The 19,659-nt window shown below is 33.0% G+C and overlaps 4 protein-coding genes across 5 annotated transcripts; 3 read left to right on the top strand and 1 right to left on the bottom strand.

Moving 5' to 3' along the window:
• Positions 1–11,024: 11,024 nt before the first annotated feature.
• LOC103832554 (methyl-CpG-binding domain-containing protein 13) lies at positions 11,025–13,933 on the top strand. Its single transcript, XM_018654430.2, has 6 exons — positions 11,025–11,309; positions 11,373–11,479; positions 11,752–11,847; positions 11,922–12,068; positions 12,148–12,259; positions 12,331–13,933. The coding sequence occupies exons 2-6, from the start codon at positions 11,402–11,404 to the stop codon at positions 13,683–13,685; spliced, it is 1,788 nt and encodes a 595-aa protein (XP_018509946.1). The 5' UTR covers positions 11,025–11,309; positions 11,373–11,401; the 3' UTR covers positions 13,686–13,933.
• A 106-nt stretch (positions 13,934–14,039) lies between these two features.
• LOC103832570 (chromosome transmission fidelity protein 8 homolog) lies at positions 14,040–14,850 on the top strand. Its single transcript, XM_009108604.3, has 3 exons — positions 14,040–14,254; positions 14,339–14,531; positions 14,623–14,850. The coding sequence occupies exons 1-3, from the start codon at positions 14,102–14,104 to the stop codon at positions 14,631–14,633; spliced, it is 357 nt and encodes a 118-aa protein (XP_009106852.1). The 5' UTR covers positions 14,040–14,101; the 3' UTR covers positions 14,634–14,850.
• LOC103832562 (ADP-ribosylation factor-related protein 1) lies at positions 14,779–16,620 on the bottom strand. Its single transcript, XM_009108590.3, has 7 exons — positions 16,382–16,620; positions 15,893–15,999; positions 15,677–15,817; positions 15,498–15,606; positions 15,365–15,426; positions 15,182–15,285; positions 14,779–15,099 (listed from the first exon to the last, which is right to left on the bottom strand). Exons 1-7 carry the CDS (start codon positions 16,503–16,505, stop codon positions 14,991–14,993), a joined length of 756 nt encoding a protein of 251 aa, XP_009106838.2. The 5' UTR covers positions 16,506–16,620; the 3' UTR covers positions 14,779–14,990.
• Positions 16,560–18,160, top strand: LOC103832575 (protein phosphatase inhibitor 2). 2 transcript variants are annotated; one of them, XM_009108616.3, is made up of 4 exons: positions 16,560–16,680; positions 16,975–17,087; positions 17,428–17,616; positions 17,717–18,160. In XM_009108616.3, the coding sequence occupies exons 1-4, from the start codon at positions 16,664–16,666 to the stop codon at positions 17,935–17,937; spliced, it is 540 nt and encodes a 179-aa protein (XP_009106864.1). In that variant the 5' UTR covers positions 16,560–16,663; the 3' UTR covers positions 17,938–18,160. The 2 variants fall into 2 exon arrangements, with proteins under 2 accessions (XP_009106864.1, XP_009106873.1); XM_009108625.3 differs by lacking the exon at positions 16,560–16,680 and adding an exon at positions 16,710–16,861.
• The last annotated feature ends 1,499 nt before the right edge of the window (positions 18,161–19,659 follow it).

Raw genomic sequence — 19,659 nt, 5'->3', positions numbered from 1 at the left:
TTGCTTGATTATCTTGCTCTCTAATCATGTTTAACCTTGAATCATCCATGGTTTTGGAGTTATTCATGTCTATTAGTGAGTAGACTAATCTTGGATTCATGGGCTAGGGTGATTAAGGGTGATTAGAGAAGATCTAGGGTATTTAGTGTTAGATCCACTTGTTTCCTTGCTTGTTGAGGGTTCTCAATGCTATTTTAGTCTTGATCATACTAAAATAGATCTCTAGGCATTTCCTACCCACAAGGTGTATGATGAAATGCCTAAACCAACTCTTCAATGCTTTTAGCTTGCTTTACCTAAGGGATTAGTTGCTAAAGGAGTTAAGATTGCTATTAGACTTGTTCTCCATGTTTGCTTTAGTAACATTCAACCTAAGGGATTAGATGCTTGAGTTGCTTTAGCAAAAGAACATTCATCTAGGGATAGAGCTTGTTTAGCTTAGTGTTTAGGCATAAGGAAAATGTTTGATTGATAGTTTGCCACCCTTAGATTGGATCTACATCATCCAAGATCAAATCCCTAGCCCCATGAGTCCTCTTGCTTTGTATTGAGAAAGAAAAAAATCATTACTTTATTGCATTAGCTTATTAGTTCTTAGTTCATACCATCTTTAAAACCGGATTGCACTTAGCTTAAGCATGAACTTGCATTCCCTTTACTTTAGAATCACCTAGGATTGGTTCGACAATCTTTTATACTATAACATTTGATTAGGAGCCTTGAAAACTCTTAACATCAATTATTTTACTTTTCCTCTCACTATGTGTGTGATTGGTGACAAAAAATGTAAGACAAAATAAAAATAAAAATAATATAATAAAAAAAAATATTAAATCAGCGCAATACATGTGGATAAACCGAGAGAGAAGAAATAAACAATTTTACTATATTTTAATAATGACAACCAAATACTAGCAGAAATCAAAGTAAATATGTTTTCCTCTTAGATATATTTCTAGATGTGTAAAACAGTCGTAGCCTCTGTGTGTCACATATAACGATATATTTATGGAGCAAAAATTACTTTCACTTCTGCTACCATTAAACCAATCAAGTGAAATCTATTCTACTTACTTTTTCCCCCATAAATATTCAAAAATTGAAAAATGGTTTATACTTTTTCTTCTTGTTTTGAGTTGAGAAAAAAAAGTTGCCATGTGTTTAAGTTCTTTTCTTTTTCTATTACTTTATTTTCTCTTTAACTTTTCACTACAAAAAGAGTATTGAATTGTATCACTTAAATGGAATCACAAAAATAAATGATAGTATTTTAAATTACTTATTTATTAATAATACAAATATTTATAATATAGAATCGATTGTAATAATTGATGTTAATAGTAATTAATTTTAACATCAGTTTACCAAATTGATATAATTTCTTATAATTTATATCATTTTAACATAACTGATTGATACCACTCAAATTATCCTAATGAGTGAATTACTCTCTCAAATAAGAGGTTCAGTTGCATTACTTACGGATCGAATCCACAAGGATCTAGGGATCCTACTAAATCTAGTAAGGTTATTAATTCTAGGTGTTTGTTATTTTATGGGTTTTAAATTAAATTCAATCCTAATTGAGCAAGTCTATTGCTCGACTAACGAGATGATTGGGGGTGTAACTTATTGGAAGATATTAGATGCATGGTTTCTATTCAGGTATTGGAGATTATAATCCTATAGATGCCTAACAGTTGCACGCATGATATATTAGAGATCAACTCCTTAGTCACAGTGATCAGCGATGGCAATTTTCACTGGTTAACTAACTAGATCTTGGATCTCAACTGTCGACTTTTGATTACAAGAAAGTGTCGATCGATGATCCTATAAGGATATCGATTGATACACTTTTCACAAATATCGATCGATTGTCAGAAGACAATATCGATCGATGCTTCTAGCTAAGCCTTAGGCGTGGGTTGATAATGCTCATCACTAGTCTCCTAGATCAGCGGTTAGCTCTCTCGAGTAGTCCTACCTTGACAGATTAGATTCAGGACAAGATGATCAAGGATGCTTGACACATGCTAATTCCTAGGTTCATGTTCTAGTTAGCAAGACTAAAACAAGCAATAAGAACAATCAATCAATAAATATCACAACTTAGCAAATCTATAGTTGGGGCTAATCCCTCTAACCTATTTGAACCATGAATCTAACAAGTAAACTACTCATACATAGCTAAGCAATTCATAACACAAGATATGGATAAATAAAATAGAATAGATGAATCAATGGAGTTTCAATCACAAATCTCTCTATGATCATCTCTCCTCTGAAAAATAAGAATACAATGGTGGCTGAAAACTCTCTCTCAAAGAAAGCTCTCCTTGCCTCCTAACACTTACGCAAGTATATAACTATTAGGTTAAAAACTCGTCAGGGGTAATCTTGTAATTTGGTGAAACCTTGGGTTGAAAGTCGGCTGAAACCAAGTTTCGCGTCTCGTCATCGATCGATGGTACATGATGTACATCGATCGATTTCTTCTTCTTCGTATCGACCTCTAATGGTCATCTCGGATGAAATCTCTTTTAAGCTCTTAAATGCTCCATAATCATCACTTTATTCCAAGATACTTCTGAACTTGAAAACATACGTAATATGATAGAATATATAATATATAAATAGTAAAACATTTATATACCATAGATGAAAATGGGTCAAATCCATGATATATCACTGATGTTATTATATAAATTTTACATCGATTAAAGATTTGATACATTTACGTTTTGCTTAACATCATTTATTGAAATGATTCACATTTTACATCATTAATAAACTGATACTAACAAAAAAATAGGTAACTATATACTCCCTCCGTTTTTTAATATAAGTCGTTTTAAATCTATGCACATAGATTAAGAAAAACATTAATTTCTTATATTTTCGAAACAAAAACATCATTAATTATTTACCTAACCACAATTCAACTAATAGAAAAATAGAAGATATATTATTATTGGTCAGATAACATTAATTATTAATAAATGTTACATAGAAAACCGAAAACGACATATAATTTGAAACAAAAAAGTTTCTCTCAAACGACTTATATTGAAAAACGGAGGGAGTATTCGTTTAGCACTTATTCAATAAAAGTGATGGTATCTTATTTTAATTTACATCAATTAAAACATATGTTTAATTTTTTTTTTTTTGAAACAACCTTATATTACGGGATGTGGTTACTATTTTCAAGGCTTTAATTTAATTGATCCCATGTTTTTCTATAACTGTTTTATCTTAAAAGGCATATTAGTTTCGATCCTCATTCATTCTTTCATCCCTCTTCTACTCTGTTTGCTAACTTTTTATCTGTTTGAACAGTAAATTTTGGGAAATTTGACTTATAAAGAAAAAGTAACAAGAAGCGATCATCTTTTTTTTTTTTGTAACTGAAGAAGCAATCATCTTCTCTCTTGTTTGGTACTATGAAGCAATCATCTTTCTAATGAGTTATGATTTTATTAGTCTTACGCATGATTTGAAAGAAATCTAAAGTCTTCTAATTACTCTAAGTTACGCTAATGCTAACAAATTAAATCCCCATAGATATATAACAATAAAAATATATTTTTATTTTTTGAAAATAAAAGTGTAAAATATACCAAATACATACATATTTTGAATTAAATCGACTATATGTTGACAAAAAAAGAATTAAATCTACTGTATTTGATACTTTTATTGGTTAGAAGAGAGAGACAAGGGGTAAACCTCTTTAAAAAGTGGATATTTAGACCATTATCAATGCAGATTGACCTGCAATTTTTTTTCTCCATTCAACTTTTAAAACGAAGAACAAAAGGAAATCATAAAATAAAAAAAATCTGCATGCAGAATAAATTTGATCATTGATTTAATGATCTGCAAGAGAGAAAAGAAAGACACCAAAAACATGCCGAGGGCCGATGAGAACAATTTGTTTTTGTTTTTCTTTTCCTGCTACCAATAAATATATTCATTTAATTTGTTTCTTTCACTTTTAAATCACATAATATTTCATTTCAAAAGTACATTTAATATATTGTTACAGCTTTTCGTTTTATTAGTATTTTATTTTTAAAAACATTATAAGCATATAATATATGTTCTATCAATATTTTAATAGAAACTTATGTATATGTTGATTACTATTCACAATTTTATAGTTTTTAATTAATAAATAGTCATGCATATTATTTTTTATATAATCTAAGAATATATGCTTATACTAAAGAATTATATAATGTTTAGTTAAAGAAACATATATGTTATAGTTTATTTTTTATAATTGACAATAATTAACATAAATAAAATAATATTAGTTTTATGGTTGAGCAAAATGATATGAAAACCAATTTTCGGATTCAGATTATATCAGATCGGTTTGGATATACCCAAAATAAAATTTAAATTTAAAAGAAAACAGAAAATATATAGTTATTTACACAGAATGAAGTATTTAAGATACTTATTTAAATTTTAAATATTTATTGATAGATATCATTTCAAAATAAATATGAAATTTAATATTTTAAGTATATATTTATTTTTTAAATATTTATATTTTTTATAAATTTGGATATTCAGATCAGTTTTTTCATATATTTTTCACGCGTTTGGGTTATGTTTAATAACATTTTCGGTTCAGATATGTTTTATAACACCCTACAAAACCCGTTTATGTATTTCTTTTTACATTTTGGACTTGGTACGAGTCAGTTTTTTGGTTCGGGTTCGGTTCGAAATTCAGGTTAAAGATTTTATGTCCAGCCCTAATTAACGTCTTTGGATCCTAATTAGATTTTAGTTTGGACTATAAAAATAATTAAAGGGACAAGGAATACTCTTTATCATTTTAATGAATTTTATAGAATTTTTAAGCTTCAATATATTTATTAGAATGATAATTGTTTTACAGTTTTTTTTTTTGTAATTGTGTTTACCTTTTATATAATGTTTAAAATTTCTTTCTATTTATTAAATTAATAAAAAAAATTGATAAGAATTTGTATTTTCGTTTTAGATATTTAATTTAAAAAATTATTTTAAACATTTGGTTAAATACACTAATTCGATAAACTCGTTTAACAAGTTAGATCTGCATTTGTTCTGCATGATCTGTTTGATCTGCATTTGTTCTGCTTGATCTGCGTTTTAAGTTAAATCTACGTATATTTTATCTGCGTATTTTTTATCTGCTTACCATTCGAAGCAAGGTTATGAATGGAAGGGCAGGACAGGTGCAGTTCTCCTGCACGTGCAGTTCTCCCGCAATACATTCACCATTCACGTTTTTCTGTTTGCAAAAGCAGTTTAAGTGGAGGATCTGCATCCAATTCAATATTTTTGTCTTTTTGTGGAAAAATGGGAGATCTGCATACAGATCTCCTCTGCTAACATTTGGTGGTGTTGATCTGCTTTTTTTTCTTTTTGATAATAAATAATTTTGTTACAAACACTTACCTTTAAAGTATATTTATCTGATTTTATAAATATTGTAAAATGATTAGCTCAAACTATAGTTTACAGTAATACTGTTTGTGTTGTTTTACAATTATAAGCATGACATTCAATCGCCGACAAAACACAACATTTTCAAAGGAAAAAGATATAATTTTTCCTACATAAATATCAACAAGGGTAAGTAGTTAATACTTTTTTATGTTTTAAAATAGTTAACATATAGGTAAATGATTGAAATTTTGTAAATATATTGAGAGAAGGCAATTTTAAACAAAATCTTAACCGAGAACGTGTATTTATTGAGTTGTACGATCAAATAATTTTCTTGACTAATTACCGTTTCAAATATCATACACCCACTGGTAGAGAGTTTCCCGGTGGTAAATTTTACCAAAAGTTCAATATTAGTGTAACCTACCGATTTTCTTAAGAAAATCTTGATCACCTAAAAAGAATATAAAAGTAGTATAAGTATCTTATAAAACATTTCGGCCGATCCTATAGTATCTAAGATATTTGTTTAGATATCTAGGTGTAATTTTCATTGTTTTAATATATGATCTATAGTTTTGAACTGATTTTTTCATTCATAAGATATAATAAATTATTTGAGCGGTTTGATATGTTTTTTTCCTGCATGATCCGCTTGATCTGCACTTGTTCTGCTTGATCTGCATGATTTGTCCCGCTTGACTACTTTTACCATTCGAAGCCTAGAACATGACGCATGAGAACTGCTTTTGCACAAAAAGACAAAAAAAATAATCAAATATGCAGTTGTCGTGCCTTTTACTTTTAGAAACATAAATTATAGTGAATGAAGATTTAAAATCAGATCTCCTGCAACACATATTATCTGCCCTTGTCCTGCCCCTCCCATTAATAACCTATCTATTACCTCTCATGCTAAAGCACGCACGACGGCACAGGTAAATTTCATTAGCTTCCAAATTATATGATTTTAAAATAACAATGTTTTATCAAAAATAGCAGGAAATGCTAAACATGTGATGATGGTTAGGAAATAGGGTTTAGATTTTTTTTTTTGCAGTTATTTGAAAAGATATTTTAGATCAAAACATGCTATATTTTTAAAAATTTTGTAAACAAATTTTATGTGTCACTATTTGATTCGCCATGTGACATGTGTTTTAGTATGTAAAAGAAGCATAAGTCACTCAACCAATCATATATTGCCACTTCTTTTTGTTTCATTTTTAAAAGAAAAATAATTAAAATACATGAGTTTATTTATTTTCTACCTAAAATGGAAAGTGAAAATTGTTTTAAGGGTCTCAGCTGTTACAACCACGATCTCCACATCTTCTTACATAATATCAACTTTAGATGAACACCATAATCATTTCTGCAACAAATTTGTAGGGAAGTTAAATCAAGGACCAAGGCCTAACCCTCTCTTGTTTAATATAAACCCAACCCTATTTTAACTCAGCTATATTTTAACTCAGCCCTATGTTAACTCTATTTTAATCAAGGATTAGGGATGATACCAGGGTTAGCCCATTTAAGCAGTTTAGGGTTTGATTGGTAAGAACTTTCGTTTTAGGTTGTTGCTTTAGACTATTGGCTATAGAGATTTTGCTGTTAAAATTGTTAGTATTATTTTACCAAAAATAAAAATTATTAATCAAAAAAAAAAAAAACAGTAAATAATATTTTAAAGTTTTCATTATAAATACACAATTTCGCAAATAATAAAGAAAAAACATATATGAAACCGAAATTTATACAATATGGATCTCAAAATAAAATGAAAAAAATGATTATTTTTTTAAATAAATTTTATAATAAAATTAATATAAAGTAGAATAAGTACTTTAGTTATTGTGGAGAAGAGGAAAAAAATATTTTTACAATAAAAATAAAAGAGAAATAGAAAATGGCGTTGAGAACTTTAGAACCATTAAAATTATAAAAGCCTGATTGGTGAAAAATGAAATTTAGAAACTGTTTAATCCGAGTCCTAACATTCACAAAATAACCGATACTTCATTTTCCATTTTTCTTCCACTGATCCACAAAATAACCGATACTTCATTTTCCATTTTTCTTCTCTTAAGTTAGTTTTTATTCTATTAAAAAGACTAATCTTGAATCTAATAGTGGCGGTAAAGTTTTTGAAGTTGCAAAAATGATTGATATTGTGTACAAAATAATTTTTGAAAATATTAAGGGAACCTTATAGGATTTCAGAAATTATGCTATACACGAGTTCATATTATCTTTTGTTGTGTAGTTTTAAATTCCTTTGTTTTTTTTTTTTGCAGAGGAATTGTCGTAAAGGTCAATCCATATTACAAACAAGGTAGGATCAGTCATATTCTAAATGTTAATCCATACTACAAACAAGGTAGGATCAGTTTATGCATCCATGTATCTTCTGAAGAAACAAAAATTCTTGATTTATTAGAGAGGCTTCTTTATGTTGATGAAGAACCGGTTGGTGTAAAGGTCAATCCATACTACAAACAAGGTAGGATCAGTCATATTCTAAATGCACGGGCAGAGGATAAGGTCGATGTTATAAAGAAACTCACCATTTAGTAAATTCTTTGAACTCGCTTATATCATTCTAGGCATGTAGGGCGATATCTTATATTCTGACAGCTTAAAGTTAAGAAAAAGTATGCGTAGTGATTCTTATATTCAGAGAAACCTATCAGGTTTTCTTTGCGAGAATATGATATCATTACTAGCTTGTCTTGTGCAAAATACCCCAAAGTTTCCAAAAACAAAAAATGAAGAATCTATTTTGGAGAAATCCTATTGACGCTTATTATCTGATATGTTAAAGAAATTTAGTATTGCATCTGTGTTGAGAATATTGAATAAGAAGACTCTCACTTACAAAGAGATTCACATCAAATATGCTTGGCTCGCCATGCTTTTATATGCCATTTTACCTACCACTCACTATCCGAAGATATTAGTCATTTATGCAAAATAAATTAAAAAAACTTGTTCTGCCATTGTTTCTCCCTCATTTGCTTGAAGTTCCTTTCCCACACGCCATTAAACAATCCTCCATGATCTTCTTCCAATACACTATATAATTTTTCAAAACCGTCAAAGCTAGTTGATCTGTTTTCATCATGAGTTCTAACCATTAAGTCCAAACCTACGTCTCCAGTGGGTACATATTCACTTTGACATTATTAGGTAAATATAGAACATAACCAACATAATATTGATTATCCTGATCAAGTGAACAATAATTAAATTGTTTCAATACTCTTAGTTGTGTTGGAATTCACATGTTTTGTGTTGACTCCATTAAATCCTAGAGTATCAACCATTTCATCCTCATCATCCTGGACAACTATGATCTCTTTTCCTTTGTTTCTCATCATCTTCACCATTATTTGTGGATGAGCACTTGGCCTAGTCCAGTTCTAGGGCAACCCGGTTCAAAATAATCATTTCCTCCACGCTAAATATATCTTCCAACACCTTCATTCTACAAAAATTCTGGTTTCGTTCATAAGTCTTGCAGGAATTTTGTATGTCATGTAAATCGTATGTTTGTTATTACTAAATATGAACTTACTATCATCGCATGTTTTCCATATTCATCTTTCTCCCATCAATGATAATACGTTCTACCAACAATAGATTTCTCTCAGCTATTAAAACGTAACATTGCTATGTGCACCGACAGTGACACAAAAATTAAGTTAACTGAACCAATACGGGACAGTCAATATGACTGCAATATGTGATGTTGTTTGAACACTTATTAGATGTGTCTTTCTACCCGCTGGGACCAGCGTACACTCGGCAGTTGATAGCTAACAACCACCAGATTCCTCTCCTATAACACATAACACATACGTACGATACTTATTAACATATCAAATGACTCGTTCTTTATGAGCATCACGCCGAAACCTTTGTCTGCTACTAAAACTCAGTCACCATTACACTCCTTTTCCCAGTCACTACGCCATAGACGACAAGCTTCACCATCTGGAAAATATAAACCAATATTTTGAGAAACGGCGTAATAATTAGTTGCTATTTAATGTTTCAACTTCAACAAAGATATCACCGTAAACAACCAGAAACAACTAAAATTTGTATTTAACTAAGTTTTCTAGTATACCTTCGGTTCTTCTAAAAGGAGAAATGCTATTTACCGAATTATTCTTAGTCAAGGTTAGATGGAGAAGTACAAGAACTTATGGAATAATTGCGATATACATTAGCCGGTTATATTGGGTATTATATAAACTGTAACCACTACATCATATATCTCATGCATATTTGTATACACCTATATGTATATGCATAAAATATTTCCCGGATTCTACATTTAATGCCGCTGAAACCAAATAGAATCGTGTTGGTTATTTTTTGTTTATCGAGGGTAATTTGTTAGTTACACATATTATATTGGTAATTTTGACACATTACATCCTATAAATCCAACATTTGATCCTATGGTTTCCTTTTTGATAATTTTGTCATTCTTATAGAATAACTACCTAAATAGCTCTTAATTATAATTAAGTAAAATACATATTTTTAAAAATGTTCAACTAATATTCAGTACATATATTAGGTAACAGCTTTTAATCTCAAATATGTGTGTTTCAATATATTTCTTTCTCTCTATTTATTTTGTCATAAAATTATTTGTTATACAAAACGTAAAAATAACTATTTATGTATAACTGACAGAGATATTCAACTTATTAAACAATAGCCTCAAATAGTTCCAACATATATTTTTGTTCTCAAACTAGCATACAAGTGTCAAAATGAACAAAATAAATTTCATTAAAGAGGCAAAATCACCAAAAATAGATTTGCACATATTTTTTCAAAGTTATTTTTTGAAAAACTTTTTTCAAATTAAAGAATGCCTTCATAAATATCTAATTAGGCTTCCTGAATGTAACTTGTATGTCTATTTAGGAAGGCCTTTGTAAATGTGTATGACATCTTTCTAAAAACTAGAAAATCATTTCTAAAGTATATATTTACATATTTTGATTTTCATTTATACAACATCTATGAATGTTTGCCTAAATTTTATAAATATTGTATACATATTTAGAAATATTTTCGTAAATTTTAGAAAATAGTATATATTTAGTAATATTTTTCTAGATATGCATATAAGTCAAATTCAGAAATATATAATACACAGAAAGTTCTAAACTTTAGAAAAATGTTATACATATTCAAGAATATCTTACTAAATAGACATGAATTCATATTCGGGTTATTCATAAAGGTTTTACAAAATATACATCTAAGAATGCATTTTTAAATACACATTCATGAAGGATTTTCAAAAAAAAAATTTGACCAATGACCAAAGAAAGAAATAAAAAATCCAAAACAGAGGAAAATTTTCTATTTATTTATATAAATCTAGTGTTAGATTTATTCATTTCGGACAGTTGAAAAATGGAACAAATAACTAAAGTTTACAGTGTTCCAAAAAAAAAAAAAACTAAACTTTACAGAGATAAAAATGAAAAAACGAAGTAAAGTTTACAGTGGATTTGAGAAATTTAGCAGGAGAAGAGAGGTTTGACAAAAGAACAAAAAAAAAAAAGCAGAAGAAGAGAGAAAATAGTGGATGTTGTGTCCAGAAGACTCGCAATGCTGGTGGTGGACTGAGTTTGGTGTTCCTCTCAAATCGGGAATCACACCATCGAATCTCTTCACTTGTACACGTGTAAACCCTTTCCTCTCTTAAACCTATTTTCTTACTATTATTCAGCTTAGTGGAGGGAGGGACAGAGAGAATAAAAGGGGTTCCGATCTTGATGACGTTGAATTCGTGATGGGTTTTGGCGTTTTGAGTTGAGAAACCATTCTGGGGTGGTTATGTTAATTTCTTTTGTTCCAAATCAAAAGGAGAGAGAGAGAGAGAAAAAAGGAAGTGGTTTTCAGGCGAGAAGAGATGGATGGAGAAGGGATCTCTGATGGGTTATCGGCGGAAAGGAAAGTGGAAATCAGAGTAAATAACAAAGGGAGAAAGGTGATTTCCACCCTTTTTCTGACTTGTCTTCTGCATGTTTGGTTTTGTTTTTAGCTCTTTTGCAGTGTCTTATTCTTTGAATCTCGTTCACTCTTAGTTTCTCATGTTATTCTGATTATGTAATCATGGCAAAATGTGAAATCTTTTCTCATCTCCTGCATGCAATGCTTTAGCTTTACTGAATCAATTTAACTTAAAAGGGGTCCTTTGATGGTGACTTTGATACGTGTTTTTTTCTTAAAGGAAAAAGTCTCTCTGTCTAAGTGATACAGGTTATAGTTGAGAAATCTGCAGCTGAAGGGTTACCTGAAGGATGGATCAAGAAGCTTGTTATATCAAACAGATCAGGCCGTAAAAGAAGAGATCCTGTTTGTACTCTCTTTGTGTCTTTTAGCATTTTCTCCTACATGGAAACTCCTCTTTTGACATTTCCTTTTTGCAGTTCTTCATTGACCCTCAAAGTGAGTATATCTTCCCTTCCTTCAGAGCTGCATCACGTTATGTTGAGACTGGCGATATTGGGCATTATGCACGCAAGTTCAAGGAAAGCGATACTGAAGATGATGATTCCGGAAATGGCAAGAACGTTGTCAGTTACTTACTCCCTTCTTTTGTATTGTATAGTTGAATGGTTGATTTTGTGATCCTTTCTCTTCATTCGGTTTTAGCTTCATCTGGAGTCTGCTGATGCTTTACTGGAAAAGGAGAAGAACATTGATGTTAATAATAGTAAACGGAGAAGAAACTCATCTTCTTCTTCTGGTGAACATTCCGAGAATTGTAAGCACAAATGCTCTCTTTCTCTTATGCAGTGAGTAATTTTAAACGTCAACATTTTAATATACCTGCAGGTAAAATGAATTCTGAAGTGAGCAGTGTAACCTCACAAGTTCTCGAGGATTTGGTGAAGAAGAAAGATGTGAATGAGCCCATTGCGAAACGTGTTACTAGGAGCCAAACTAAAGCAAATGAGACTGAGGAAGTAGACGTACATGTAAAACCCAGACTGAGAAGTGCTAGTTCACAAAGTTCACAGAAGAGATCTGTGATGAAGGAGGAAGATGTAAGAGATTCTGCTGAAAAAGGGATCACGAGGAGTAAGGGTTTAGTGAAGAAGAATGAGTTAGCTAATACTGTAGCAAGAAGAGCATCAAAACGATTAGCTGGTATTGAGCTTGAACCTACCCCTGAACTGGATACAAGAACCAAAGCTCAACCAGTAGCACCTCCTGATGATGATGATGGCACAGCCGGAAAGTGCATGCAACCTGTGGATCCTATTGCTGTTACCAGCGGATTGAAAAAGATGGATATACCTCTCACTAAGGAAGAAGCCAAAAGCTATAATACTGAACATTCATCTCCAAAACCAAATGCTTCTTCTTCTTCTACAAGCATGAATCGTGTGAGTGCAGAATTAGAATTGGAAATGCATATAGAAAAGATCGGTAAATCTGGAGACAAGATGAAGATGAAGATGCCACAGATGACATCCCAGGTGGAACTGAATCCAGTTTTTCGTCTTGAGGGTTACAAGCAGAAGGAAGAAATGTCGCCAGTGTCACCATTATCTTGCAAAACTTCTGCAACAAAGCGTGAGAAGACAGCAGGAGGCAAAAGATTGGGACGGTGGAGTGCAAATGCTAATAAAGTTACTAGTCCGAAAGCAAATGAGATGTCATCATCAAATAAAGAAGAGCATCCACATCCGCATCCTTATGATAACGGAAATGTCACACAAAGGAGAAATAAACTAAGCAACAACTCATTTGAATCGTCTGTTGTTAGAGGCACATTCTCAGAAGTGATGGAGAAGAGTAATAATACCAACAGCTTCTCCTCCTCCTCCGCAGCAACTCTTGCAGATCTTTGGAAAGATCCTTGCATTGCCTTTGCTATCAAAACACTGACCGGAGACACGCTGCGTCTTCCCAACAACACTGCATCAATCTCTTCTGATGCCAAGCAGAAAGGAGTCACATTTCTCCCAGAGACGCCTCAAAATGCCAAAACAAACTCTGGAGTGTCTAGTGAATCAGCACCGGGTATGGATATCTGGAAAGACCCGTGTATCGACTTTGCTATAAAAACCCTGACAGGGGCAATCCCTGTAGGGTCAAATGAGCCGGTTGTAAAACCAAAACATGAAGGGATGACGATGACATCATCATCAGCAAGACAGGAACATGAAGGTAGGCAACTGTGATTATGTAGTTCAACAGTGTAGTAACAAGACCATGGAGAAACCTGGAGGAGATCTAAGACTAGGTTGTTTTCCCTTTGTACTAGTATTAGTAGTTTAAAGACGCCATGGATATAAAGTAAGATCCATCATCCATGTGCAATGCCTACTTCTTTGTGTTCTGTATATACAATATGTATTAGTTTGATATATCGACAGAACCTGGAGACTCATAAAAGCTCGTAAACGCATGCAATGATCTTGTTTTTTTTTCTCTCCCTATGTAACGATGGAAGCTTCTTTGACTTGTTACTAGAGATAATTGTGACGTCATCTAAAACGGACAAAGAAGCCCGCGAAAGATCTGTCTTTTGCCGCCAAAAAAGTAACATATATATATAAAAAAAAGTAATATAGAAGAGGAAGAGGAGGGGAAGAAGATGGAGATTAGAGTGAAGTGTGGGTGTGGAGAAGAGGGGTGTAGCGAGTGGACGATCGTAGAACTCCAAGGCGTCGTGGACTCTCAGTCTTCGTTCCAAGGTTCTGTTCAGAATCTCGAGATCGGTCGTCTCTGTCACTCCGATTCCTCCCAGGTTCTCTTCTTTTAACTCAGTTCGTCTTCGTTTCAATCGTAGCTGTGGATAGCCGTGGAGTGAATATCCTGTTGATGGTTGCAGGAAAGTTACACGTTCACGGTGGGTTACCATGAACTCACAGGCTCCAAGGTGACTCTGAAGAAACCATTGTTGGTTTTGAAGAAGCTTCAAAAGTGCACAGATGGTTCTTCAGAGAAAGAAACGGAACTGCAAGTTGTCGGGATTATAAGGTCAACGATCTTGTTTAAGACCAGACCTAAGCCTCTCTTTTCAGGTATAACCTCTCTCTTCTGTTCTTGTTTGCTTCTCTGAAACTTTAAGCCTCAAACTTGCTCTGACATTTCTGAGATACTTGTTTGATTCAGGAACAAATTAGGCTGCAAGTGCAAAGTGATACCTCTGGATTGCTTATTAGTTCTGCCTGTTTCCTCCTGTCTTGTAAGCTACGGAAGAGATAAACTGATGTACTCTGTTCTTTGTTTTCAAGAAACTTTATTACAACTTGGGAAGTTATTACCTTAAGTCTCAATCTGAATCATAGCATTGGTAAGGATGTAAAGGCAATATAATAATGATATTACTAGCCCTACTTATCAAGTGATCTGATGCTAACACAAAACATTGCACGATTCTGGTCCATTCCTTTTTTTTTTTTTTTTTATCTACAAATGTTTCTCACAGAAAAGAGTTTAGTTGGTTTGAGAATTGAGTTTGTGAGCGCTCCTTTCCAAGTCTAGGAAGTTGGGACAGGAACATATCCTGAACGGGCTCTTAATGCTTCCGTTCTTTTGCTTCTCTCCATCACTCCCACCAGCCATTCTATACTCTCTTTGATTCCTCGCCTGCTCAAACAATAACATTTAAGCATCATCTCTAACAGAGCTACAAGGTTCCTGCGCGTAGCTAAAGTCAGTTTTTACTCACCCATCGTATCCAGAAGCTGCTTCAAACATGTACACCCTTTCGTCTAGTTTCTTTAGATCCAGGTATCGGTCTAGCTCCTCAGCTGAGACAGCATTTGGGAGATCCTGCTCACCGGTTACCAGATTCAAGACTTATCAGAAACAACATATTAAGCAAACAAAAGGAGGCAATGCAGTTTCTTACTTGCTTGTTTGCCAATATCAAAAGAGGCGCTCCTTGCAAATCCTCGTGCCGTAGTGCTTTTTCTGGTGGAAAGGCAAATTTAACATTAGCTTCATAATTGCTGTTTGAAGTCAACTTGAATGTGCAAACTCACCTAGAGCAGATTTTGAGTCTTCAAAGCGGGATGGGCAAGCTGCGTCGATCAAATATATCAATGCGTGTGCTTCTTCATAATACTTCTCCCAAATCGAACGCAAGCCAGGCTGCCATAAGGAATGGTTATTATTAGATTACAAAGACAAAAAGTGAAGGGATTGAATATTTCCAACTAACCTGACCTCCAAGGTCCCAAAAGACGATTTTAGCATTGGCGACTTCAATACGACCAATATTAAGGCCAACAGTAGGAACAATCCGATCATGTGGGAGACCTTCTGAGATTGAGTATATCGTTTTCAACTTCTCCAGAAACGTCTACACCAGTCCAAATACGAGAAATGTGCATTAGAGATGAGCCTTTTTTGAAAGAAGAGACACAAAAATAAATACCGTTTTGCCAGCTTTGTCGATACCAAGAATGAGGACATGGAACTCAGTTTTGCTGAACATGTAAGTCCACAATCCATGCATTAGAGAAAACATCACTTCCTTTTGATCTTTCACCCAACCAAAAAAAAAAAAAAATGGAGCTAGGAATCAGCATATCATTCTCCGAGAAATCAAGAACATAACTTGGCTTCCTTATCAGAGTATAAACACAAGAAGAAAATGAATACACAAACACAATGCTACACTAGTTCTAACACATTACCCCCAAGTAGCAAGAGACATCAAATAACCAAAACCAGACACAATCATTACGAAAAGTTAGATCAGAGTCCAAACACAAATCTAAACAAAATAAAAATGGGTAGATCGCTAGAAAAAAAAGAAGGTGAATCACACTATCACCCAGTCGCATTATCGAAACATGATCAGGACAAAGAGAAGCTCCCTAAAATTGATAAAATCAGCAAAGCAGAATTAGAAGATCCATACATGTCTGAGGAAGATCTGGAGAAGGAGAATGAAAGAAAGATTTGTTGTTGGTCTTCTTCGATTCGATCTTCGTCCCTTCAAAAGCCCGAATTCCAAAACTACCCTTACTCCAACGCGTTTCCATCTCGAGTTGTAAGGGGGTGACACGTGGCGAGATCTAAAGAGCAACAATACTAGTCAAAAGTCAAAGAAACAGACGGCTGCTTCTCTTAACACCCCGCCTAGGTCTTCAAAACTTTTGCTTCGCGATCGAGAAATAAAGTTGGTTGAAGTTAAAAGAAGATGGCTGATTCAAAAAAGTAAGTTCCGGAATTTACTATGGATCGATTTCGCATTCTCTATGCTCTTCTTCAATTCCATCTTTAATAAGTGGTAGCTAGGGTTCGATTCTCTTTAAGATGTTAGTCTTGAAAAGTTAGCAGATTGGATTGTTTATTCGCTTGATTAGCTGGAAATAGAGTACAACCAGCTTAGTATGGAGTATACGTTTCTCCTTCTCTGCTTTCTCTTTTGCTTGCTTGCTTGCTTGCTGATTCAGAACCTTACCTTGCATAAGCGTCTATGAGCTTTAATTTCAGCATTTTTGTGGGCAGGGGGCGTGTGCAATGGGATGAAGCTAATATAGTGGAAATTGAATCTAACAAGCCTGTTAGGCAGAAGATCACTGAACCTAAGACACCCTACCACCCTATGATCGATGATGATGGTTTCTCTACTTTTCTTTCTTTTGCTTTCTGTTTATATATGTGTGTGTGTGCACAATTTCTGAACTATGCTACTCTTTTGAGTATCCATATGCTTATGCCAAATTTGCGTATTTATGCTTGTCGTCAACTTAACCTAATCAGATCTAAAGCATGTGTAAGTGAATATTATATGAATCTAGGAAGCTAAACAATTACTACTCTTTTCTGGAGGAAACTTGTGCTTGCGCTATTGGTTTCTTGATTTGAAAATTTGTCTTTCTAGGTGATATTTTTCAATCCGAAACATAATTTAAAATTTGTCTTTTCTCTTTGTTGGTGTTTCCTGATTGATTGTGTCAGGTTCTCTGTCTCCTAGAGGCAGGTCGTTTGACGAATGCGTTGATGATATGCAACGTGCCGAAGAACTGAGGAACGTTCTCAACGAGGCAGCAGCTTCCTCAAGTAGGAATACTAGCCAGGGGTCTGGTTCTGGTGGCTGGAGCTCTTCTGAGGAGGATGAAGCAGATCCGATGGATCAAGATGATGAAGGTGTTCCTCCTCGAAACCAAACAAAATATTAACTTTCATGTTTTTATTCTTTTGTTTGATTTCATCTCCATATGTTTCTGTTTTTGTGCAAATGACACAGATGTGGATGGTGAGAAAAACGCACGTTTCAACGAACTCAGAAGAGTACATTACGATGAGTTTCGGAAGGTGAAGGAAATGAGGTCTTCAGGGTCGTTCTATGAAGAAGAGGAAGAAGAGAATGGAGCAAAAGGCAGTAAAACAGTGGCAACTACCTCACGTCACACTAAAGGCGTTAAAAAAGAGGTCGATGCAGCCACGACAGCTTCATCCTCGAGTTGATATTAACCTCTGCTCAGTCAAATGTGTACTCCCTGGGGTTTACATTAGTGTTTAGCTTTTTAAAAAGAAAACAACAAAGAAAAAGAGCAAAAACAACATTCTGAGTTATTTGTCTTTATATAGCATTTTAGAGTCCAATTGCTGTTGAACAAAAAAGAGAGCCCAATTGCTTTAACATCACTTTGATTCGTCAGTATCATCGTAATACTTTTTGTTTTATCAATTTCTGAAGGTTGTGTTTTCGTTTAAAATTTATGTATGAATGATATCTTTTAATTAAAAATAGGTGGACCGTCCGCACGTATGCGGACATTAATATTAAATTGATAATTACATATTTACAACTATAAAATATTTATGTTACATGTATGTGGTTAATATGAAAGATTCGATGTTATATAATAATATTTATACTATGTTTATATAAACGAAAAATACATTAGAACATTTAGATTAAAAATTTCAGTGTTTCGTATAAACAATATGAGTTATGGAAAATACAAAGTACATTAAGTTCATAAAATAGAGAAACTAGACTTTAAGACCAAGGCTTCGAGTTCTGTTTAGATTAAAGTAAAACCCACACATCATATAAGATCATATTTCTCATGTCTTGAGCGCCAAATCATCATGAAGAGTGCTCTCGATTTTTTTAGCACCAACATATTTCCAGTATATTGAAAGCACTGTCCCATTAGATTCCACATGTTGATTGTGCAAAACTGCAAAAGAGTCAATCAAAATGCCAAAAACATTGTAATCTCCATGAAAGAAGAAAGACTAAATAGGAATATAGATAGATAGATACTCACAAATGATTTGCTCTAGCACTCCTCATATCCTCGTCATAATTCAAACATATCTCACGGAAGAACTTGTTCGAAGCAGCGTCTCCTTGAAGCTTATCATCCTTCTATTTTTCTTCACTTCAGCTTCAAGCTTGTCATAGTCCTTTACTTTCTTGGAAGAACGATAAGCCGGTCTCATTGAAACCTCTGCACCATTACACAAACAAATAATATAAATTTTAAAATGTCAAGAGTCTGTGATTCAAACTTTTCATCATGTGAAACTAAATAAAAAGAAAAAAGAAAGTAGAAAACCTGTTTAAGAAATTCAGGTCTGGCAAAACTGCTGGTTGTTTGTCATGTTCAAGAGAGACCCATGTGATTATCTCTGCTTTTAAAAGACTTTTCTTAATTTTGGTTGATATTACTTCATATTTGCACTTCACTACTGATATATGAATACACACCGCAAGAAAAAAAAAATCAATACAATGTGTACAACTTAGAACATGGCATTGTTTGAGTTTAAAATGACTGCTTGGTACTATCTAATAAAATGTACTATCATTTATATCTGATAAAGTGTATCCTTTAGATACATCTCTTTGAACTAATTATAGGTTAAACATGATTATTCTGTTAGTTCAAAAAGTTAGATTTCAAAAGGTTTAAAAGGACTGGTTGGTACTATCTAATAAAATGTATCCTTTAGATGTCAATTATCCAGTTACATCTATAAACCAATTACCTTTCCCAACAATCTCGGTTTGAGATGATACGCTTTCTCTCTTGGAACATCAGTCACAATACTCAGATCTAAAATCACTAACATAATTGACACAATTTACATAGAAGTGTTTATCATGGAGGTGTGTTCTGAGAATGCATTATGCTTCAAACTATCACATTTAACACTAATCTTAAAACATCAGAA

This window comes from Brassica rapa, chromosome A10 (assembly GCF_000309985.2).
Source record: "Brassica rapa cultivar Chiifu-401-42 chromosome A10, CAAS_Brap_v3.01, whole genome shotgun sequence".
NCBI classification, from domain to species: domain Eukaryota; kingdom Viridiplantae; phylum Streptophyta; class Magnoliopsida; order Brassicales; family Brassicaceae; genus Brassica; species Brassica rapa.
Note: the sequence above shows the minus strand (reverse complement) of the source record. Positions and strands in the feature narration are given on the sequence as shown.

Excerpts from the sequence above, each read along its gene's own strand:
- LOC103832554 (XM_018654430.2), top strand. The coding sequence starts at position 11,402 with ATGGATGGAGAAGGGATCTCTGATGGGTTATCGGCGGAAAGGAAAGTG. Across the intron at positions 11,480-11,751 it reads TAAATAACAAAGGGAGAAAG|GTTATAGTTGAGAAATCTGC; the intron begins GTGATTTCCACC and ends TAAGTGATACAG. Across the intron at positions 12,260-12,330 it reads TGGTGAACATTCCGAGAATT|GTAAAATGAATTCTGAAGTG; the intron begins GTAAGCACAAAT and ends ATATACCTGCAG.
- LOC103832562 (XM_009108590.3), bottom strand. The coding sequence starts at position 16,505 with ATGGAAACGCGTTGGAGTAAGGGTAGTTTTGGAATTCGGGCTTTTGAA. Across the intron at positions 15,427-15,497 it reads AGACTCAAAATCTGCTCTAG|AAAAAGCACTACGGCACGAG; the intron begins GTGAGTTTGCAC and ends CCTTTCCACCAG. Across the intron at positions 15,100-15,181 it reads GCAGCTTCTGGATACGATGG|GCGAGGAATCAAAGAGAGTA; the intron begins GTGAGTAAAAAC and ends TTGTTTGAGCAG.
- LOC103832570 (XM_009108604.3), top strand. The coding sequence starts at position 14,102 with ATGGAGATTAGAGTGAAGTGTGGGTGTGGAGAAGAGGGGTGTAGCGAG. Across the intron at positions 14,255-14,338 it reads GTCACTCCGATTCCTCCCAG|GAAAGTTACACGTTCACGGT; the intron begins GTTCTCTTCTTT and ends TGATGGTTGCAG.
- LOC103832575 (XM_009108616.3), top strand. Across the intron at positions 17,088-17,427 it reads CCCTATGATCGATGATGATG|GTTCTCTGTCTCCTAGAGGC; the intron begins GTTTCTCTACTT and ends TGATTGTGTCAG. Across the intron at positions 17,617-17,716 it reads GATGGATCAAGATGATGAAG|ATGTGGATGGTGAGAAAAAC; the intron begins GTGTTCCTCCTC and ends CAAATGACACAG.